Source organism: Corapipo altera, unplaced genomic scaffold, assembly GCF_003945725.1.
Source record: "Corapipo altera isolate COAL_440 unplaced genomic scaffold, ASM394572v1 0, whole genome shotgun sequence".
Lineage (NCBI taxonomy): Eukaryota > Metazoa > Chordata > Aves > Passeriformes > Pipridae > Corapipo > Corapipo altera.
In genome coordinates, this window is record NW_020884872.1 from 40,044,349 (window position 1) to 40,067,968 (window position 23,620).

General features: G+C 37.6%; 2 protein-coding genes across 8 annotated transcripts in view; one reads left to right on the forward strand and one right to left on the reverse strand.

Moving 5' to 3' along the window:
* The window catches only part of STK24 (serine/threonine kinase 24), a 55,053-nt gene extending 44,245 nt beyond the window's left edge, over positions 1-10,808 (forward strand). The window contains exons 6-11 of the mRNA XM_027645036.1: positions 1,222-1,407; positions 1,659-1,804; positions 3,520-3,643; positions 4,335-4,403; positions 5,281-5,417; positions 7,737-10,808. Of these exons, the coding sequence (XP_027500837.1) occupies positions 1,222-1,407; positions 1,659-1,804; positions 3,520-3,643; positions 4,335-4,403; positions 5,281-5,417; positions 7,737-7,773 (699 nt within the window). The 3' untranslated portion in view covers positions 7,774-10,808. The remainder of the gene's footprint in view (positions 1-1,221; positions 1,408-1,658; positions 1,805-3,519; positions 3,644-4,334; positions 4,404-5,280; positions 5,418-7,736) is intronic.
* Positions 10,809-14,177: 3,369 nt separating this feature from the next.
* The window catches only part of FARP1 (FERM, ARH/RhoGEF and pleckstrin domain protein 1), a 202,641-nt gene continuing 193,198 nt past the window's right edge, over positions 14,178-23,620 (reverse strand). For 5 of the 7 annotated variants that reach the window (XM_027645005.1, XM_027645023.1, XM_027645015.1 and 2 more), the window contains 7 exons: positions 22,646-22,735; positions 21,440-21,522; positions 21,007-21,119; positions 20,339-20,502; positions 17,783-17,890; positions 16,933-17,084; positions 14,178-15,762 (listed from right to left, as the gene is read on the reverse strand). In XM_027645005.1, coding sequence (XP_027500806.1) covers positions 15,681-15,762; positions 16,933-17,084; positions 17,783-17,890; positions 20,339-20,502; positions 21,007-21,119; positions 21,440-21,522; positions 22,646-22,735 — 792 coding nt within the window. In that variant the 3' untranslated portion in view covers positions 14,178-15,680. Of the gene's footprint in view, positions 15,763-16,932; positions 17,085-17,782; positions 17,891-18,806; positions 18,944-20,338; positions 20,503-21,006; positions 21,120-21,439; positions 21,523-22,645; positions 22,736-23,620 lie in introns of all 7 variants that reach the window. The other 2 variants (XM_027644996.1, XM_027644986.1) reach the window with 2 other exon arrangements.

The following is a 23,620-nucleotide window of genomic DNA, read 5'->3' on the forward strand; positions in this document are numbered from 1 at the left end:
CTGAACACAGAGAATTATAATGAGTTACTTCACATTACTTCAGGCCGATTGCAATAGGATTTGTGTTGAGAGAGACAGCATTCACTGAAAAGAGTAACATGTTTTGATGATGAAAACTTTCAGAGGCTAGTTGGACCAAAACTTGGGCTGAAAAAGTTGAATAATACTGTTCAAGACTGCATTTCTCTAGTCTGTGAGTAAGAGTCATATATAAGATACTGTTAAACCACAGGAAAGTTACATCCTAATTTATTAAATTTCTGATGGTTATACTAGCTAATACATATTTAGAAAAAATCTTGTGCATGTTATAATGTTTTCCTGTATGTAAATATTTGAAACTTGACCCATGCTTACGTAGTGTGCTTGACTATGATAGATAAAATGCTAGTTTATAAAAACTCTACCACTGCTTTTTGAAAATATCTGTGTTTCAAGACCAGTTATAACTGCAATAGTATTGATTTCAAAAAGTTTTAAAAATCTGCTTATTAGAACATTTTTATGCTGTTTATTTTATGTGGTTGGCCACATAGAACCAATTTACTTATGAAATTATTTACAGTAAAGCTTAAACATCTACCTTTACAAGTGTGTTGGTTTTGACTGGGGTAGAATTAATTTTCTTCACAGTAGCTGGTATGGGGCTGTGTTTTGCATTTGTGCTGGACATAGTATTGATAACACAGGGATGTTTTATATGTTGCTGAGCAGTGCTTGCACAGAGTCAAGGCCTCTTCTGCTTTTCACCCCACCGGTGAGCAGGCTGATGGTGCACAAGGAGTTGGGAGGGGACGCAGCTGGGACAGCTGATCACAGCTGACCAAAGGGATAGCCCATGGTGTATAGCATCATGCTGAGTAATAAAACTAGGGGGACAGTGGGGTGGGGTCCACTGCTCAGGGACCGGTTGAGCATCTGTCACTTGGTGGTGAGCAGTTGTTTCCGTTTACTTCACTTGCCTTTCTTGGGTTTTATTTCTCTTTATTTTCTTCTTCATTACTGTTTATTTTTATTGTCCTTTTATTTCAGTTGTTAAACTGTTTATAACCCACAAGTTTTCTCACCTTCACCCTTCAAATTCTCTACCTCCTTTGCCCCCATCCAGTTGGGGGATAGTGTGAGCAAGCAGTTGTGTGATGCTGGGTTAAACTAGGATAGCAAGCCAACAGTGTTTCTTCTCTTTCTCCAACCTAATGTTAAAAGCATTGTTTCTTACAGGCAGATATTTGGTCATTAGGCATAACAGCCATAGAACTTGCAAAAGGAGAGCCACCTCATTCAGAATTACATCCAATGAAGGTTTTATTCCTCATTCCTAAGAACAATCCACCAACGCTGGAAGGAAACTTCAGTAAATCCCTCAAAGAATTTGTTGAAGCCTGCTTAAACAAGGACCCAAGCTTTGTGAGTTTCATCTGTTTGTCAGTATATAGTAGAGAACTGAACTTGACTGGTTTATATGAATTACATGAGTGCTTTTCATCTTTTCTAATACAGTGTGACATATGTGACATGTATTTTTTTTTAGATACTGTATGTATTTAAAATCTCATTTGTATCAAGACTGAAGTCTGGATTTCTTTGCGTTTTTATAGTGAGTCACTTAACACTCTCAAATGCATTAAAAAAAACCTTCTCTTTTTTTTTTTTTTAAGAGACCTACTGCAAAAGAGCTCTTAAAACACAAATTCATTTTACGAAACTCAAAGAAAACTTCTTATCTGACTGACCTCATTGATAGGCACAAGAGATGGAAGTCTGAACAAAGTCATGATGACTCCAGTTCTGATGACTCAGATACGTAAGTTTGAGGAGTCTGTAAAATATCCTTTGTAAATACAGGAGCCAAATAGTTATTTTTAGCACATACATCCCTGTGTTCTGTTATTTTTAGCTTTTCAGCTAGCAGTCTTGGTAAACTAACAAAATCTTAATTTCAGTATTGCAAGGGATTTCATGCAAGTAACAGTCACTGAGAACAATTTTTCTGGCCCATATTCTATACTACCTTCTCTTTTATGTGGGGTCTAGGGTTCTTTCTAGACATAAGGCCAGCTGTTGTGCAAGCAGATCTCACACTGCAAAGCCAAGTAGCACTGTGCAAATGAAAATCAAGTGAAGAGGCTGCCACAATTTATTCACAAATGCATTAAATTGCTCATAATAAAGAAAACATGACTATTCTCTGAAATTCCAGGCTACATGCTAATGGCAAACATCAGGCTGTTCTTTTCTTGGGTGACATTACAGCTTTATATTTGTTTACATTAATAGTGGCTTCATGCCTTCCAGTGACCACAGTTTGAGCCCCAAATCAAGGCTAATTTGGAAGCTTAGTTACTAGTCCTAAAACTGTTCTCAGATCAGTTATTAACAGAACTTTGAGATTACAGTTCACTGTTCCTGTGGAATATCAGACCAACTTTGATAGCTTGGTATAGGAGAGTAGTGGATCTAGAATTGTTATTGAGGGCTTGTGAGACAATTTATCATTCTGTCTAAGCCCTCCTCTGCTTTCACAGCACTCCTTGCATTAGATGTGATAAAAGAGTGAGTTGATTTGGCACGCTGGAATACTAATTTTTCAAATCAATAAATATTTCTTCTGTTGGATCAAGTTGCTAGAGCTAATGTATTTAAGGAAGGTAGACCTGCCTCTTTCAGTGACAGACAGATGTTCTATATGACTTCAAGCAGAAATCTTGGAGAATTTTCTTACACTGGTCACGTGGTTTTTGACTTGGTAGGCTGCACTAAATACTTTTTATACAATGGCCACTAGATGCCCTTTCAGTCGGTGGTTTTCTTGCAGATCATGCTTAATTCACAAATCAGAAAGAAACGAACTTAGGATATTTATAGTAGTGAGATGAGAAATGTGTCACAGTGATTGATTAGTGTTAGCATAAATATTTTTGTTCTTTTAACTTAGCAGGAGTTATTGAAAAAATTCCTGTACCATCCACAGTGAGGCAAAAGATTGATTGATGGTAATGTAGTTTATTAAAGCCACTGTGTATCTGTATTTTTAAGCCAATTTTTTTTAAATGGAAAATTTGCCTTGCTAATGGACTGGGGATGAATGGTCTTCCACAAAGGTGTTCCAAGCTAGTGTCTTAGCTATTTTTCTAAGCAAAAAAAGTGAATTAGTTTTCTAATTCTAATCCCTGCACTCCTCTCTGCCCCTCTTCCCTAATGATTTGAGGTACTCTGCTAAAGCCAGTTTTCAAATAGCAATGAAACACTTCATGTTATTTGTTAATGGAACTTGGGAAATTTACATCCTTACTTCCTTACATTTAATGAAGTATCTTTGTTTAATTTTTTTCTTAGTTTACCCAAAAGATAAACTACATTACTTTTCATACTTGTCTTTATACTTAGTGACCTGCATAATAGAATCTGATCTTGGTCTTGACTGTAGTTGTTATGTTTAGCATGTATATTAAATGAACATCAATAGGTAAGGTGTAGGTAATAAAATCTATGTATTTCTTTTTTTCCCTTCCCTTGAAGTGAAGCAGATGGTCAGGCTTCAGGTGGGAGTGATTCAGAGGAGTGGATCTTTACAATAAGAGAAAAAGACCCCAAGAATCTAGAGAATGGAGCAGCCCAGCCTTTGGAGTTGCAAAGAAACAAGGTGCTCAAAGTATTGACTTCATAAAACAAGGAGATAATTCTTACTTTAATAATTTAGTGGGGTGATTTTTATTTTATGCCTTTAAAAGCATTTAAATTGTGAAACTTTCAAAACTTTTGCTAAAAATGTATGTGTTACACTTGCCTTTCACAAAAGATTTTGAGTAAGTCTTGAAATTTGGGTATTCTGTAAATGTGCCCTTTTTCTGTAGTTGGCAAAATACATACCTTAATATTTCTCTAGTTTGTGAAATATTACCACTGGAGGAAGACCAGGCAATACTGTATTTTTAAAATCTTCCTTCTGTATGGTAAATGAAAACTAGTTTTTGGGACGATATTTTGGTCTTTTAGGGAAAAAGACTACGATGTAGCAAAGAATAGAATGTGCCTGGACAAATAGAATAATAATATTGTATCATATGGGAGGAACCTAGTAAATATCAGCATGTCTGTGAGTTAGTACATGCTAAATAGGATTGTGGGTTTTCTTCCCCTTCTGATTTAGAGCTTGCATGTCTTTGAGGTGGTACAGCCTCAAATTTGAATTCAGCCTTTTGTATATATATATATATATGCATATATTGAAACAGATTTTTCATAAAGGGTAGCATGTTTGTCTTTAATTAGAATACAATGAGGATACTTTTATACAGAAAAATAAGTTGGTCAGAATTTTGTTTTCTTTAAAGGAAAAGGATATCCCAAAGAGACCCCTATCCCAATGTCTGTCTACGGTTATATCCCCTTTATTTGCAGAGGTAAGTTATTGCTTTAAAACTTAACAATTGAAAGATTTACGTCTCTGAAAAAAAATGAAAAATATAATGAATGACACGTAAAGTTGCTACAACCCATATTGAACTTGATGTGTTAAGTTTTAGCTCTGCCCTTTGCTTTCATGTGTGTCTGCTTTTGAGATCTGTGTTTACTTCTAACAGTACTTCATATGGATGGTAGTAACATCAACCATACTAGCCTAAAGCAGTGAACATGAAAAAGGTGTGTAAGTGTTTGGATTACAGCATTTTATTTTTGACACTGCTTTATATATTCATCTATTACAAATTTTAAGTTCCAAGATATGGCTGTGGACCAGATCAGCAAGAACTTCTTTTGAATTTCAGTGTTGAAAACTGTATTTTGTTCCCTCTCTGAATTTTATATTTTATATTTTTCCCAAATACTTAAAAACAAATCTAAAAAAGAATGTATGAAGGGAAAGACAAATATATGAAGATGTGATTATGTCAAAAAGTTGATAAAATTCCTGCAGTGTATGTAGAAGCTATAGGTGTGCAAGTATGTATAATAAAGTAAGTATAAGAAGCACATCTTGAAGCCAAACAGCTACAGGTAAATATCTTGGGATACTTTCTCATAATTTTTGACTGTGAGCATGCTGAAAAGGATGTGTGAAGATTGAAGACTTGTGACGATGAATGACATCCTGATAAATACCACAATGACTAACTTCGGGATGAAAAAAAGTCTTTGGTATGTGAAGATGTATGATGAAAGTCAAATCCTGACATTGTGAACCCTGATGGTCGCTTCCAAACAAGCCTCTGCAGTATATTGTATATAGGAATATTTATGAATATCTTATTAATATATTTCTTCCTGGTTTTCTTCCAGTTGAAAGAAAAGAGTGAAGTGTGTGGTGGTAACACAGATTCCATAGAAGAACTGAGAAAGGCTATTTATTTAGCTGAAGAGGCTTGTCCAGGCATTGCAGATAACATGGTGTCACACCTTGTGCAGAGGCTTCAGAGGTAATGAAACTATTTCACTGTGGGTTTGATTCTACAAATATTTGACTTGTGTAAGACTGGAAGAATTAATTCTATTTCTAATAGAGAAGGAAACCACTTGTGGTTGCAGGTTGTGCAATTACCTTTGATTACTAGAAAAAAATCCAATCGTATCAGTACTTCTAACTTCTAGCTTCAGGTGATAGCACATATGCATATTCATCCTGTTGGTGGGCATATTGTGTGTCAAATGAGACTGGACAGCCTTTTCCCTTTGCAGTTCACATAAGGGACACACAGGCTTTCTTAGTGTTTGGGTGTATGTTGCAGAGAGTACTCTGTGTCACTCTTAGTTTCTTTTACACACCTGAATAAATTGACTGTTCAGTTGGTCTGTGTTTCTTTCAGTCACAGAGTCAGTAGTTCCTTGTTCATTCATTAGAGACAGTATGTATGGGCTTTTGGTGACATCTCCAAAACCAACTTACTTCAGAAGGCCAAATTTCATATGAGATTTTCTAACTGCCTCAGTTAGGAATATATTCTTACCAAACACTCAATTTTCTGTTCTTTTAAATACTACACAAGAAAATATGATGGATATAAATTTCAGAATTGCTCCCTGAAGAGGCTTTAAATGCAGCCTTGAATCCAGGAGCCCATAACTGTTGTGAATCTTACACCATCCAGGAAGGATTGCTTGGTACTAGAAAAAACTCATTGCAATGATTAATCATGGACTACTATGTTGAAAAAGATCATTCTGAGCAGCTGTCTCTTTTACACTGTCTATAACCAGACCTTGATACCACCTCTGAAGTTAAAGCAGAGGGTTGCCAGGCTGACATTTTCTCATTCAGTAAAAAAAATGCCAAGATATTTGCAAAGCAATCGTGTTTGTTGCTTGAAGCCCAGTCAGCATCTCTAGTGCTGAACAGTTACTCCTAATGGTAGATGTCCTGTCCTGTCTCAGTTGATCCTGGCAGACTTAAAAGAGTTGAGCTTCCATCTCAGTTTGTTTCCATCAGGGGTTTCAAGATTGAATTCAGTCTTTCATCAGCTCAATATTTCAGTGTCATATTTCTATCAGTCTGGTACAGGACCTTCCTGGAACTGGGAACCTCAAAGACTTGATGCTGCAATTGAAGCTGAAAATGACCATTTGGAGACAGTGCCCAGACATGGGCACTTTTGGGGATGCTGGGGATGATCTTGTTCCTGTCCTGACAGGAACAGTCATCATCTTTGTCCTAAGAGAAAGATGTCAGAACCCTTTATATACCTATTTAGCATTTTGTTTTCCTTCTGTTATGCTTCCTTGGACTGCTACTGTTTTTCTTGTTTGTAATGTCTTAGAACAGTGGAGGCAGGCACTTCATTCTTTTTGAAGGAGATAAAGGGTTATTCATAGAGAATAGTTGTTGATGGGTGAACTGTTTCTTCTTTTCAGGGGCGATATTCAGCTAGTATTGGGATTGTGACTACCACTCCTTCCAGCAAGGGAGTGAAAGAAATGAGTGGCATGATACCCTACTAAAAATGAGTTTGAACCATTCCATAGCTTAGTAGGTTTCCCTTGTGGAAAAAACTATTTTTGGAGCTAGTCAAATTCTGAAAAGATAGTTCCTTCTTGTTTGAATGCTACAGGATTACACTGTGTTACGTTAAGTCCTTCATTTTATCCACTTGTAATAGCCTCTCAGTTTGCTGGCTAATTCCTGAAAATAGGTTTTCAACAACATTTCGTGATAACATTTTCATTCCTTTTATGATTAGTTAGACTTGGATTTTGCAAACTTGTCTGAATGAATTAATCGGGACCCTCAGGCTGCCCAGTAATTTGAGTGAATCCGGTTACCTTCTCCCTCCAGTTTTGATCTCGGATGTTTGAAAAAGTTTACTGAAAACTTAATGTGATTAAACTGTGTGCTTCTTTCCTTGAATGACTTAAGAATCTGCTTAGATCAAGAATTTCAGGTTTCCTGTCCCAGTAATAGTTTGAAAAGATTATGATGTAAACTCACTAAGTAGGAAAGTCGGAATCACTGAATGTTGCCCCACTGTACAGAGTTCTTACATCATTATATACTGCTCAGTAACACACTTAAACACAGGTTGCTGCTGTTTGTTAGGAAAGCAGTGATACTCTAACAGGATGTATTTCACATGTTGTTCACCTCTATGGCTCTTTCTTTAAAGTGTGGTAGCGGTGGTCAGTGTCCTTGTGCAAGGAAAAAGGCTGGAACTTCAGCAGCCTAAAATGGAATAACTTCTCATTGCTGCTTGTTGTAGAATGCCTTTCTGAAAGTCACAACAATAACTACTTATTTTCCTTTTCAGATATTCATTAGCTGGAGGAAGTTCTTCATCCTACTGACATACTCTTCCTGACTTTTCTAAGACAACAGAGATCCCACAGTGTCTGCATTGAAGGCACGCACTCTAATGTTGTTCTGCCTTTCAGTCTCTGGAAAGTCCTTTGGTGGAAGGACATTCCTAAATGTGCAAGAGTGAAAATCAAGTATTTTTGACGGAGGCAGTCTTTTTCAGCTCCTTATAAAGCTATAATTTTTTTAAATGATAATGCACATATTCCAGGGAGGTGTCCTTTTGTAAAATCTGAAATGTATATCTAGGTTTGTGATAGAGAAATTGAAGATATTGAGAAACCTCAGGTATCTTGCTTTAAGAATTCCATTGGGAGATGGAGCATGGTTGTTGGAATTGTATACAGATATGTATATAATGTCTTTTTTAACGGAAAGCCTTTCAACGTGCATAAGGAATCACTGTGTACAAAATGGTAAAGTGCTTTTGTAGATAATGTTAGTGGGGTAAATATTTGACAGGCTATAATTGAGTATTGCCTTGCCTTTATTACATGTAAAGTTTGAATTATGTGATAAGTGAATCTTGGTTTGATTTTTGTATGTGAAGTATTTGCCATTGAAAGAGTTAATCCTGTACTATGGAATCTTCTATTCGTACCTCAGTACAGACATAATTTTATTCTGTTTCTCCAATATTTCATCCGTTTTATCTATATTCTGAGCTTGGCTTTCTTATAATGGTTGTTTTAAATTTCATACACCTTGCCTCTTGAAGCTTTAAATTTAAATTGTTTGGTTTCCTAAAGAATGAACTCTTTCATATTTTCGGTTTTAAATTGTGCCAATGCAAATTCTGAACACTGTCTATTGTTCAATTTTAGTAGCAGATATTTGTGAAGCTTGTGAAATTCAGATACAATCTTTTTTTCATCTGAACATGTTTCAGTGCTCGCACAAATAAATCTTTATTCCCTTCATCTCTTCTGAAATATCTCATTAAGGTGTTGGCTCTGAGGCAGTGGCAAGTATTTCTTCATCATGCCTATTTTTATCATTAAAATTAATGTTTTGCAGCATAGAAGAAAAATTATCCACAGATGCAATATTCGGTCTCGCTGCCTCGATCTGTGCATCTCTTTACCAAAACTGACAGACATTGGACACAAAGGCTGCAAAACTGAGGTCAAGTGTTATGTGCTAGTCCTTGTGCTAGCTTGCTTATTACCCAGAGAAAAGTTACTTCTTGAAAATTCTGAATTTTGACATTTCCACTATTCCTGTAAAGGCTTTTAGATAGCTGACATCAGGCTTTGTAGATCTTGGAGATAGTAACATTAGTTCATTAGTTACATGAACAGTCGATTAGGTAGCTGCTATTTTTATTTCCCCCCCCCCCCCCCCCCCCAGTATTACTGTGAGGTTTACCTTGGTTTCTTTCACCAAGACTGTATTCAGGTGCTTCTTATTCCAGTAGCTAAGAGAGCATTTTTTCCTTCTTTTTAATGAAGAATTTGACAATTTTATGCTTTGCATGACAGTGAGGACAGTGAGGCAACTTACATCTTTAATTCATTTTCTTTTTCCTTCCTTTTTTTTTTTTCTTAATATAGATAGGAGCTTTGGAACAGAAAGGATTAACATTGAAAAGTATTGGCATATCTATCTGCCTTGATACAAAAAGGCTCAGGTTTGCTAAACATTCTGGAAGCTGGTGAGGTCTCTTTGCAGGACTTCATATCTCCATGGTAGCCCTTAGTCTATGCATATTAATAGCCTTAATTTATTAATTTAAGAATTTAACAGTAAGAGGACACTGTCTTGCAAACAGAGCTAGGAAGCTTCTGCCCAGGTTGAAACAAGTTGAAAGAAATGAGTGAATGTGTGTGTTCATCTTGTGGCCATGCTCTTGGACACAGCACGTTTGCCAGCTAATGAGCTAATGGCTTTCCTTTATGACTAAGGGAATTTAAGATAAATTGAACAGTGCATAAATTTGAGCTATGTTTTATAACTCCTCTTTGTTTAATATCTTTAATTATGTTGGTTTGTGTGCTCTTAAGTGTTAAGGATAGGCTCACCTTTGAGGAAACAAATTTAGCACTGCTGTTGTGAAATGTGCATCTGAATATGGCACAGTGGGAAATTCGCCTGTTGATGTCTCAATATTAGAACATTCAGCCCTTCAGTAGATCTGTGTGGTGTCAAAGCACATGGAAATCAACAGGTGTGTTTGCACTGGAAATACAAATTGATCAACATAAGCTATTCCCTAGTCATCTGTTAATGTAAGGACTGGAAATTAAATTAAGCAAGCTTACTTGGAGATGGACAGAACTCTGAGACGTAGTGAGGAAGTTAAATTTATGGTTCTGGCTTGATTGTTAAGGGTTAAGAATTTCTCAATCAGCAAATTCTAAGGTACACTTTTTGAACACTCATTTGAAAAGTTATACATAGATGTTTTGAGTTACATTTTAGTTGTGTTCCAGGACTGTATGTTGAGGAAATACTTCTCTGAGTAGATGGTGGCAGAATTTGCTTGATGAATGTGTTGGAGCTTAAGATGAGTAAGACCTGCAGTGAGGGCAGCTGGCCAAAAGACTTGGGCATTTAGAAGAAGACAAGACCTCATTTATGGTAGAGATGTGTATTTTTATATGTAATATATAGATTATTTAAATATAGACTATCTTAAACTGAGATTCACTGAAAAAACAAATGTGCTGTATCTTGAATGTAGAAGTACAATCAATTGCTATTGAAAAGTATTGGTGCTTTAAAAATCAGGTCTATATTAGTAACAGAAAAGAAGCTTCATTTGAAAGAAGCACCGCTTTGGTTTCTCAGAGAAAAAGAAGTATGCTGATATTTTTGAAAGGTTGTTTCATTCTAAAAACATGTCTGTGTTACAATGTTGCACTGATGATTTTTCTGTGCAGGTAGTATTTCATGCAGTCTTGACTATACTAAATGACAAGCTATCTCTATTTATGCAAACATTTAAATTAGTAGAACTGCTTATTTGTCAGGGATTTAATGATTAGGCAGTAAATAAACTCACTGTTTAAAAACTGTAAGTATCAGATGTGTCATCTATTTTTTTTAACCTTATTTTCCTTGCAGTTGCACTTTGTAGTTGATGGCCAGTTTACTGAAGGATGATGGTATGATCACTAGTGCACAGAATGCTTTTGGTGTAATAATGAAGCAGTTCCTTCTCCAGGTGCTGCGGTTCCTCTGCAGCTCCAAACATTCTGTGTGTGCCTGTGTGGGTACAGACAGATGAACCAATTATTATGGAACAGACTAAGTGGGGTGTTTTTGCCCCTGCTGTGCAGGAGGGGCAGGTGGAGGGGAAAGGTAGGGCTGGGGGCATTGGCACTTCACTGAAAAGCAACTGGCACGGAGCGAGTTCACATCCTACTATAGCCACCGTCACCCCTTCTTCTGCCTTTAATTGTGCTTTTAATGTACTTGTGCAATTTCTCGTTCAGTACTTTACGTGATGTTCCGTATTAGTTTTTAAACAACGTGGTTTGTAGTAGTTTTACATTAACCTTACTTTGAAGGACAGGCATTATTGCTCTCAGAAAATGTCACCATTGGAATATTATCTGGAGTGCTGATAAGCACAGGTGTAAATCAAGGATCAGGGCAATCACTAATCGTTTTTGTAAGCTGCTAGGGAGGAGCTTATGGTATTAGCACAAACCTGGTTGTTGTTTTTAACTGTGTTTTGCATATGTGCTAGTAACTGCACTGAGCACATGCCATAGACAAATTGTATGTAATGGTTTCCTGCCACAATTAAAACATGATTACAGAGGGCGATGAAAATGTATATCTTGTTTTCTGTAATGCTGCTGCCTGTTTATAGCAGTGTATTTAAATTTTACTTCTGTCACTCTACACCAACATAATAAACCTCCTCGTAAACTACATGACCTAGAAATAAAGAAGGAAAAGTTTAATGAAATGTTGACACCTGAGTGGTCAGTAAAGTGAGATTCGGGATCCCTTCCCAAGAGGGGTTGTTCTTGAGGTTTTCTAGCGCAGTTATTGCCCTTGTGTTAGTAATGGTAAGCAGAAAATTTATAAGTTGGTGTTCAGTTTTTAGTGGTAATCATCTCAGAATTTGTACCATTTACAGATGGCAACGCTTTAAAACCCCCTTTGTAATCCCCATCCTGCCAGCCAAGTGAAACTGATGAAGCGCTCACATCAAATTGCAACCCCTAAGGGTTTAACCTTTAACTAGTGACAAAGAGCTGCACACCTGAAATTATACTTCATTACTATTTTCAGCTGCTAAAAACTGTATGTGTGGCACATGGCAAATTATTCCTTTTCTCCTACCATATTTTCTGTGCCCCTAGGGCAGAGAGGATGTCCATGTGCTCTAACAACTGGAGTTGCCTAGATGTACATAATCGTGCTTGCTTTTGAGGGAGAAGATGATGTAATTGATCCTGTCTAAAAAGACAGAATGGTCAAAGTTGGGGTTTTCAGGTCATGATTCTTTGTTTTGTTCTTGGCTGATGGAATGGTAGGCTATTACTCCTGATTTTTTTCTCTAAAACAAATTTTTCTTACTCTTTTCTTTAGTCAGAGACTTACCAAGATTTCTGCAATCACAGTATGTTTTCCTCTACCTGCCAGCTTGTCTTTCAGTCTGTTGTTTTTGGCTGCTTTCAGCTGAATTTACAAAGGCATTGAGGTGTCAACATTTTTTAATTAAAATTTTCTGAAAATAGTTAGGCTTGAGGTATATTAATAAATACATCTTAATGAAGGTTAAATTAGACAGCAGATAAATGGTGGAGATGCGTAGTCTTGTGGAAAAAAAGTCCACAGGAGTCCAGGCTTTCCTGATCCCATTGTGTGTGGTGCAACCTCCAATGGCAGTAAAGTTTCTGTTTTGTTTTTGTTTGTTATTTGAAACTGGCACCTATTCATAGTGAATAATAACAACACCAAGAGTAAATCTCATGGAGTGACGTGTCTGAGGTTTTCCTGCTGCTGAGAGTGGCGTGTTTAGTCATGGCTATTGACCCAGCACTCAGTGACCTTGCCTGTCTGCAGGCCCTGCTTGGCTAAACAGGCAGCAATATGATGTGAATCAGGGTTAAAAATAAGTGGTTGTATATTACAGCTTTCTATACACTGAATTTTATTCACACACATGGACTTTGTCCAATAGCAAGATACAGCTGTCACAGTTGATTTTACTCTCTTACCATGATTTCTGTTTTGGGTTAACCTTGGGAATAAAGAACTAAACCAATGCTAACAAAGTTGACAGCACTTCACATGGTTCCATTAAAAAAAGGATGTAAAAAATCACACTGGTAGAGAAGGAAAAAAATCTTACTTGAACCTTTTTTTCTGTAGGGAAAAGATAATACAAAAAGGTGAAAACGATGAATCAGGTGGATACTCTGGAGTTGAATCAACAGCCTAGCTTGGTCTCTGCTGTTATGATAAATAGCACTATATCTTGAGCTTTACCTTATTTTCCAAATTTACTTTTGTGTGAAAATGCAACATAGTGAGAAAAGGTGTTTACCTTATATCTTTTGAAAGCTCAGAATAAACTTCTGCAGCAGATAGCAGTAATGAGGATTATCCAACAAGCCCCAGGGATCTAAACTAAAATTCAGTTTTGGCTGAATTAAAGGCATGGCTCTCAATATAGTTTCCATTAAAAAAATAATCTTCTCACTGTTATGGATACCAATTCTAAAGAGCAGATGTAGGGCCCTGACTGGCTTGTAAGGTGTTGCAGATACTATTTTACAGCTCAGTAATAATTTTGGAGGGATCACATCTGCCGTCTTTTACTTCATAGCAACTTCATGCTCTTGTTTCTTCAGCTTTGTTTTACCAGATCCATAAGGCTGCAGCTCGGGTTATTGTTCATCTATGCCACGTCCTCTTTTCCTCACTACAGAGATTGTTGTTCACATTCCTGGTCACTCCTGAAGCACCGTAGTTCCTGTACATTACTGGTTCACTGAGGTGATTGAACTCGCTTTGGCACTACAGAGCAGGGGCACAGGTTTGGAATGGACAAGGCAGTGGGGCCTGCAACTGGGAAAAAGGGTTTCAGATTTTTCTGCCTACTTTTTAAGTTTGTCCTTCAGCGTATCATAGCCAGAGGTGATGCTGTGGGGTAGGTATGATTATTGCATTGGTACTGAGAATCAAGGGCAATAGCTAAGGAAAAAAGCAACTGTAACACATCCTGCCCAAGGCGTTACCTGCAGCTGAAGGAAGTACAGTGAACTAGTTTTTTCCTTTGTTAGGATGCGCTTTGATTTGGCCATGGGGACTGCTGCTTGTCCTAAGGGGTTAGGAGTCCATCCTCTTCTTGGATGGAGGTATGTGTGTAGCTTTGTTTGGAGTCGGGGGTAATACAAAGAAAGCTTTACTATCTTGAAACAGGAATATATACAACAGTATTGTGAGGTATTTTATTCCCTTTTGTTGTGAGCAAAGCTGTAACAAGTTGTTCTATACATTGCACACAGGTAAGCCATTAACAAAGCAAAGAGCTAGATGAAGAAAAAGTAGGGGTAGAATTGCCCCTGCTTCGTTTCCCAGATCAACATTCAGGCCCCCTCTGCCTAGCACCATGTTTCCTCAAAGGCCCGTAATGGTGATAGATGTGTTACCAGCACATCAAACTTCCAATAATGGAAGTTTTACATCACCCTCATGACAAAGTGTTTCTTAAGACACAAGGAAAAGCATCTAAGACTAGTAGACGTAGTGCTGCCAACCTTCTAAGTGGGCCACCAGCTTATCCAAAATGCTGTGCTAGCTGCTGTCAGCCAGATATGTGAAATGGGTAGTTCTGCTGCAGGCTGTAGCAGTTGCTCTCTGTCTACTGAGCCCCAGGAGAGATAGGGAGAGACTGAAATTCCAACAAGAAACTGAAAGTCAGGTTGGGATGTGTAGCAAGCAGGATGAAAACTTGAGGCTTCAGTAGTACCTTCAGCTTAGAGCAATTTAGTTACCGAAACGCTCTACAAATGAATCACAAATAGCTGTGGTTCTCGTAGCATACAGGTTTTCTTTCAAGTTCTTAAAACAAACAGCAGAATGTCACCACAGCCTTTAATTTCTTCTTGTACATACCATTCACAGTACATTAACAGCCCAAATAATATTGCACTGGATTATTTTAAAAATTTTTCATCTTGCAAGTAGTATTCACTTTTCAAAGCCAACAGATAACTTGGTCAACTCGCACCAAGAAAATGGTTAGATAAGAATCCTATACTTTATTTATACCACATGGATTTGTAACCCCAAAGGGAAATGAGAATGAGCTGTAAACTGTTTCTTTTTAAAGATAGAAAATTAGTAAATCCTTGCTGATTAAATGTAGAAAGACTGGGAAAAAAACCATGAAATCTGAAAGTTATCTCATTCCTGTTAGACTGCTTGCTGTATATGTAATTATATTCTATACTGTGAAAGTCCATCTACATTTAGAAATCCAGCAGTCTAGAGATTAACATGGTAAAAAAAATAATATATTTTTATGAAAAGAGAAGAAATAAGTGTTTGCCTCAGAGGAGAAAGTTTTCAGATTTCAGTCATCTGGGGTTTTTTTAGGTGCAATCTTTGAGGCAACAAAATGTCTTTTGGCATTTGGCACTCTAATAAGGACAATATTTTAATACTGGCACAAGCTAAAAACAGCACAGAATGACAAAATACAAGACATGAAACGAACTGCAGCCACTGGGATGATGGTAAGCTAGTTTGAATATACAGAGAACTTAAACAGTTTTGCTGATGAATTGTGAAAGTTTCTGCAAAACCATATTTATTCTCCTCTTTTACCAAATCGCAAGTTTTCCTAAACATGGAGAGAGAAAAGTTTCAAATGTCCTCTAGAAAATCAGCAGCTGCTGGACAATCAACACGGCGGCTTCTTAAGCCATCAATAGGCATGAGGCTCTTTATGACTCAGAGCTCGGGTGCGTGAGGCAGAGCTGGTGGCACTTCGGATCACTTCCATCCATCTGTGAGGAGGCACGAGGAGGGACACAAACAAAAGAATGGTCAATTCCCAAGGGAAGATTTCTTGAAAGATATGGTCTGCGCTATTACTTGTACACTTTTATTTTCTGTGTCTACAGGAGCATCTTACTTGCTACTTAACTTCTATCTTAAGTGAAGAGGATCCAAATGACTGCCACTACAGAAAGGAGGTTTAGAGAGAATAAGCAGCAGGTGTGGGACCCAAAACTCATGAGCTTAGTAGTGATTTTACTTGCTCTGCAGACACCAAACCTTTTTTCTTAATTTGAGAGTGGAAAAAATGTACTTTAGCTGCAATATCTATTTCTTTTTCCTAGAACTGAGAAAGGGATTTTGTGTTTTCATTTATCACCTCTTTCCCACAATGTTTTATTTATAGCTTTAGACTGACATGGCTAAAACTTAAAAATAAATTTCTTTGATGAGAATTTTGGGATTTTTGACATTTTAGTGCTTCATATTAAAGACTTAAATTAGTTCCTAGTATGAACAACCGCAAACCACAAATTAGGAGGAGTAGTACCTTTTCCCTGGCTCTCCATGTATCTGAAATTCAGTGGGAAGTGTAAAAATTACATGGTGAAGTGGCATAAATATGGAGTAGGAACAGCTGCTTCTGTGAAAAATTGGAATTTTATTTAAAGTGTGGATTTTTCATGCTGTTGTGCTAGAGGGAGCAAAGCTATTCTGAAGAGCTCTTGCGAAGTCCTGTAATCTGTTCACATACTTTGTGAGGGCCAGGTTAGATGGGGCTTTGAGCAACCTGGTCTAGTAAAAGGTATCCCTGCGCCTGGCAGGGGGTTTGGAACTAGATGATCTTTAAGGTCCCTTCCAACAAAAACCATTCTGACTCTATGAAGTCTGAGACTTAATGCTCCCCATACAGCCAGCTTGATCAATTTTGACTGGATAGTTCAAGGTTTTGCAGTGATTACTGTTACAGTTTCCACATCATCAAAACCAATCACTTGATTTTAGTGGTATCAGGTTTAAAATGTCTCTTATAATTTTGACAGGTTCTTTCTCCTGTTGTGCTGAACTACTTTCCTGCATTACTGAACCAATTTATTAAAATTTACATCTATTAACTTTGTTCCGAAAAACACTCCTGGAATTGAACAAAAATTTCCTCTCACAGAAGACAAACTTACCTTTCAAATGTATATTCACTTTCAGCCCTGAAGTAGTACACGTGGGATTTGAAATGTAGCTTGAACACATAATCTTTGTGAATGTTTTCAGATTCAGAAGGAATAGTAAGTGAATATCCCAATAAAGGAAGGCTGGCTAAAGGATGATTGTCCTGAAAAGATATGATGGAAAGTGCTGTGAGATCAAGTGCTCTTAATTAAAGAGGGCGCATAAGTAAATGGAGGGGAGATACACACTCATTTAAAGATCACTGTGTTTCCACGTGTGTGGGGAAAACCACCAGGCTTTTATACTTGCAATAAACTTAATTAATTATCTGCCATTGTTACAGACCATCATCAGGATGGTGCACGTTCATTGTTGGCATTATTACTCCTTTAGAAGTGTGCTGGCCACCCAGCAGCATTCATTGCTTCAGTCCTTTCACTGCATGGCATAGCATGGCATGTTTGAACAAATTATTTCTTTATGCCTCTTACATGTAGAATATACTCCAATTCATAATTTTTAATCTCAGAATTCATCATCTCAGAATTTGTACAAGAGAAAAGTCTTATTTAAGCTTGCACCACAACTTCTGAGGAGTAGTGAGGCCTGCTGTACTTTTAAGGATGATCTGTACTGTGACTGTTGAAAGCTTCAGGAAAGAACTGACAAGAGAGCAGATGGAGAACAGGCTCTGCTCTGTGTTCCAGTGGCAGTGAAGGCTGTGTGTGTAGCTGTGACAAGTGCACCTGCTTCTCTTGCCTGCAGCATCTCTGACTGATGTCCACTTTTCTTTCTGCTCCCTCTTTGGAAAAAAAACCCCAAACATCTTCTCCAGGCACACACACTCATCCAGTCAGTTACCTGGTGCGATTTATAGAAGAACATGCAGAAGTTGGTGAACACCACCCAAAGCTTCTGCCACCCGTTGCTGTTTTTGAATTTTCTTAGGAGGTTTCCAGACAGCTGGTTCTGAAACATATCCAAATTAGCCAAATAAAACAGTGGTATTTGCAGCTTAATTATTGTAAGAAAAATTATTTGACTTTATCTGGTTGTACGTGACCTTGTGGTACATGAAAATGTTTTGGTTGAATGGACATACTTTTCTGAATTTTATTACTGCTAAGTAGTACTTTATGTAACTTTTTTTTTGTTTGCAGCTGGGTACTTTTAAAGTCTCAAAGCTACTACACTAATTATTTTCTCAATTGAGATGGCTTTAAGTAATTTATTACTAAACATAAGTTATCTTATCCTACTCTGTTCTTTTAGAATGATATTTAAAAAAGAATGGAAACAGAAAGTCTGACATGAATTTGTGATGTAAAGGAAAATTATGACATACTTGAGAGTTGCAGATAGAGATTGAGCTCTCAGTACCCAGGGAGTTCACACGGTAACTTTTCGAAGATTTCAAAAACAAGGACTGTTAACCTTATTCTTAGCTGGATTTTGGGTAGTTTAACAAAAAGGAGGAGGAAGCCGTAACAAAGTACATGTATTCAATGGCTGGTTGAAGAAACTGCTCTTCTCATACTGAATATGTAAAGCACAGTATCATTACTCCCTGCAATTGAAAGGGAGTTCTGAGCGAATTATTAATGACTTCCCATTCCTTGTTGACTGCAAGGGCTCTCACCTAGATCAAAACAGCTGTTTACATCATTCTGTTTATATAATGCAGAAGGTAATAACTTAATGTGTAAAGCTTAATAGTCAAAATCTGGAGGTCCTGGTGTACCTACTACAAATGAAGTATTCTTAAAAAAGTTCTGTTGTCACCAGCCTTGGATATATGTTAAAGCCTTTATCATCTCATTCTCTGATATCTGGACTGCTGCCTCCTTGTCCTAAGTTACACGTGTACTCCTTAATTTTCTGTTACCTCATTACTCTGGAGGATATCATAAAAGGACAGGCTTTGCATTCGGTACCAGCAGACATATGAAATGGAAACAGGCCGCTGATCACTGATCAGTCCAGCAGGTAGGGAGGAACAGTCACTGACAGAGAGAGGATCTTCTACCACAAGAGAGACAGAAAGGAGGGAGAGACACAAAGAAAATAAACAATAATGCTGAAGTGAGAGGCACCGACAGAATGACGTGAGCATGAGCGTAACCTGCCACGCATGGAACAGCAGTGGAGCTGAAGATGTTTTCACAGAACAACACATGTCTCCAGGGCGTGTTTGGTCTTCACTGCTTTGTTTGTGTTCATTTGAGGCACAGGGAAGGAACAAAAATGAGCAACAATGAGCACTGATCGCAGACCTAGTTAGATTTGCCTAACTAAATGTTTTAATTGTTAAAACGAGTCACTGGTTTTATATCTATTTATAATAAGCCCTCTGCTTTAGGGAAAAATATGAGACCTTGTCCTGTGCTGAACTATTCCTCCCTTTCAGGATATAAGGGCATAAAGAGTGGAAAATCCACCTGCGTGGGATCAAAATGAGGCTCTACAGTCAGCATTTTCTAGTACAGAATAATTTTCCTTGTCATATTTCAGCAACAAACTCAGCTTCAGTTTAAAAACAGAGGTGGTTACACAAACTAGGAATAGGTCTGTCCTTGCATGTATATGTTCTGCATCAATACATCTTCTCTAGAGCAATGGCGGCCTGATGTCTGAGGGCTGCTGCTTGAGTGCAAGTGCACTCAGCTTTACAATTCCTTTTTCCATTTTCATTGAGCATTAATTTCCATTTGATGAGGGCTGTGATAAAGTACTCCGAGCTCCCTGGAGACTGTCTAGGTGAAGGAAGAACACCTTAGCAGGGTTACCACTTCATCCTAAAACCTACGCTGAACTAGGAGTCTTTTATTTCAGTCTTTGAAAAGTCAGTGTCTGCACCTTGGCTGTTGAATACAGAATTAACAAATGTGTATCAAATTGGCTTAGCTGTGATCAGGGGGAAAAAAAGTGTTTTTGAGTTGGAAAACGCAAATAAAGAAAAAGCAAATGAGACTGAGCAATGACAAAAGGTTCCAGAAAAGATGGCTAGGTAAAGAAAGTAAGTTAGTAATACACATAATTAAAACTCTGGCTGCAGCAGCTAAAGACAATATCCTTTCCGCTCAAGCAATGACTTAATGCCTCTGTAACTGAAAGCATTAAGACAGTTTGAACTACTTTAAATTTTAAAAGGCATCAACATTTTTTTGGACAGTTACTTCTATGAAAATTACTGCTCTAACTGATTTTACAGAGGTGCACTATGGGAGTGGATATGTGCTTCTTGAGTGATGGTTTATGCCATCGTTCGAGGATACGGGAGGCAGTTCAGTAGGTGTGCCTGAAACTTCCCCAGAAGGAGACAATGGAACAGTGCGCTTATTAATGAGGAGCAAAAAGGAAATTGTCAATTCAAAAGCGAGCCTGGAGCTGCAGTTCAGATCGTTCTGAGGCAGATACCTCCACAGCAATACTAAAGTCGATCATTGAAACACTGGTATTTCTGTGCCAGCAGACGTGCACCGTAGTGTTGCCACGGTGTGGTGACTGACGTTCGAGTGAGGTGCGGGATGCACTGAGGTCGTCCTCAGATTCCTGGTCTACAGTAGTTTCATCAGGAGACTCTATGAAATGCAGGGAAAAAGCATCTTTCTTCCTCTATGCAACAACATATATAATTGGAAAAATTAAACAAATCAATTCTGTCCACAATATTGTGAACTAATTTTAAAACACAATTTTAGAAGTAATTTTGTGCAGATTTTAAGTAGATTATTATATTTTATATATTTACTTAACGTGTTTCTGCAAGTGTTAGAATTAAAGACTAACTACCATACTTTGTTGGTGTTTTAATACCTTCCAAGGACAGGCACTGCCCAAATCTGGTTATATATTTCCTGAAATCATTATGCTTAAATCACTTCTCTATTCAATGAAAATTTCTGCTAACATCAACAAGAACATTAAAATGACACATCTATAAATATATCTACACATATATATATAAATCAAATTCAAATGCATTGGTTTGACCTCTGGCCAGCATTTTTCACCATTTTGCTTAGCAGCAATTGGCAATCATACTGACAAAAGTGAGTTAAACCTACTCTCTAGCATTTACTTACTATTGTCAGGTGGGCTGCTTGCCAGTAGCTCTGGGGCAGGGCCACTGCTTTTTTCTGCAAGGTCTATTGCCATCTGTATGTCCTCAGTCCATTTGTCCATTTCAGCACGGGTACTAACAATAAAAATTAAAGTTTTATTCACTTTTTTACAGGCTGAAAGCAAACTCTAAGAAACAAGCTGAGCTTACTTTCAATTAAATAAATTTAGTCACAAGATGCTACTTTTTTTTTCCCTGATAACTTAGTTTTGGTTCCAACTTGCCACTCTGTTTTGTCCTGTTCACTTTTTTTTTTTAGCAAATGGCTTTCACAAAAAAATACACCTTTGAAATTGTTTTAGGAGCAAATACAAACAAAATTATGCCTCTCTGTCCCACTGTGACAGCTGCAGAGAAATACAGTTTACATGTGTGTGTTGTCTTCACTGGATTACCTTGCAGCAACAACGATGGACTGGTGTTGACCTCGTAGTGTCAGACAATGAGGAACTCCCCATTCCTCCTCACTTTCTTCTATCTGAGAGATTAAAAACCCAAATGCAGTCAGATTTCAGAAAGTATGTATTTCTTAAGGTGAAACAGTGAACTGAACAAGCTCTTACCATTGGGGAAAAGAAAACTAAGAGAAATGTTCACAAACAACAACTTTGAGCTAGGTATTGAGAAAAAAAAATGGTGGTTTGTGAGTTGGAAGAACGGTAAGTTAGGCCTGCAAAACCTCTCAAACCAAAAGTGTGGCTTTGTCTGCTTTGTGTCAAAGAAAATAGTGATATTTTTATCAGAAGATGATTTATCATACAAAGGGGTATATTAAAAAGGCTGTGAGTGCTCTGGACACTGCAGCATAACAGTTCTGTTGTGAACAAGTTCAGGCCAAATGGTCATCAATAACTGAGTAAAGTCCTTGAAACGCTAGATAAAACTCAAGCCCTTGCAGGTGTTTACAGAAAATCAGTCACTGTGGTACTGATTACCTAACTTAATTTTCAGGAAAACAGTACAGAAGATATACAAACCCATGAGAAGTTCAACGAAAATAATGGAGGGAATTAAAGTGTTTTGCAGTTAGCAAAAATATTTTTGAAACCATATAGGAAGAGGTAACTAGGTCCTATTGGCTTGAACTGGCTGTGTGCCAGAAGAATTGCAGCGAGAGCTCCAAACGATATATTGCTGCCAGTTTCCCACTACTTAGGCTTTAAGATACAGATCTGGAAACATTAGGAAATGGTTTTTTTATACAAATTAGATGGTCACTACTGTTTACTTGCCTTGCACAGTGTGTCTGTATTGAACTGGTGATGAATTACTTGTAAGAATAGTGGTTAAATTACAGTTGAAAAAAAAAATAAAGAAGCTGTCTCATGAGAAGTTTGTTTTATGAGGAAGCAACCCCCAAAAATGTCTTTTTTCCCTGTCACTTTTGCTTATATAATCACCTTTGTGCAGAAGGCTGCATGAACACATGCTGAACCCAACGCAGCCCCAATCAGGCATCATAAAATGTAACCCCAGTTTTTCCGAATCAGAGACCCCCCCTTTGGCTGCTGCTTTCAGTCCAGCTGAAATCATCAAGCCCTTAAGATGGGATCACAAATGGCCATTTAAGCACAAATACCTTAAGTTCTGATAATACTTACTGTCATGCCATACAATGGAAGATGCCCATGGACTTTAAACTGATTGGATGCTGTCAGGCCTCTACTTGTGTACAACAAAATATCATTAAACTAAAAAACAAGAATAAGCATTATTAGAATGATGTTGGTTGGCATGGATGTACGTGGAAAAAAATATCAGAATGGTAAATACAGAAAAACTGACTATATGACAATCCTAATGCATGAATCCAAAATATTGGCTTCCACAATACTCCACTACCTCGTGTTAGCACCTGTCTTCCTTCTGAGCTAGTTTTATGTATGTTCCCACAATTTTCCACTGGATATTTTCCAATGCCTTCTGATATTCCCTTTGTGATCTCTGTGTCAGAACTAACAAGCCACACAACAGCAGTGAAACTGAGTAGTACATTTCACACTCTGCCATACTTTGAAGCTACGGAAGATGTCTTCCATCAATATTTTCTTCTGCTTTGAGTGGAAAGATAAGTATATGCGAGAGATGTGTCCCACTCAACCCTTATGAATAGAGTGGCTGTCCATTACTCCCCATATTCAGAAGGAAGTCAGGAGACCTATTTTAAGGTAGATTGATTTAGGTTTGAAATACCAAGGTGCAGAGACTGAGTATCTCAATTTGTAGAGCTTCATGCAGGAAACAGCAGTTGTCCAAAGCATGTTAAATGACTGTCTGAATTTTGTTACCATAAAATAAATGGCATGTTTTCACTGTGCCACCTGGGTCAAAGGGTGTTTTTCTCAAACCAGATGGTTGCATCAAGAAAATCATACTCTCTGATGTGAAACAGAGCTCTCACCACAGACCTCTACAATTCAGTAGCAGTAGTTCATGAAGCTTTGTGGATCAGCCACTAGAGGGGGATTTAATTTTGCCAATGATTGCACGTGTATTCGGAATCCCACAATACTGACCTGGGATTTTACCTCCAAATAGAGTCTGGTGCTTAAGACAGATCAAAGACGTCTTTGACA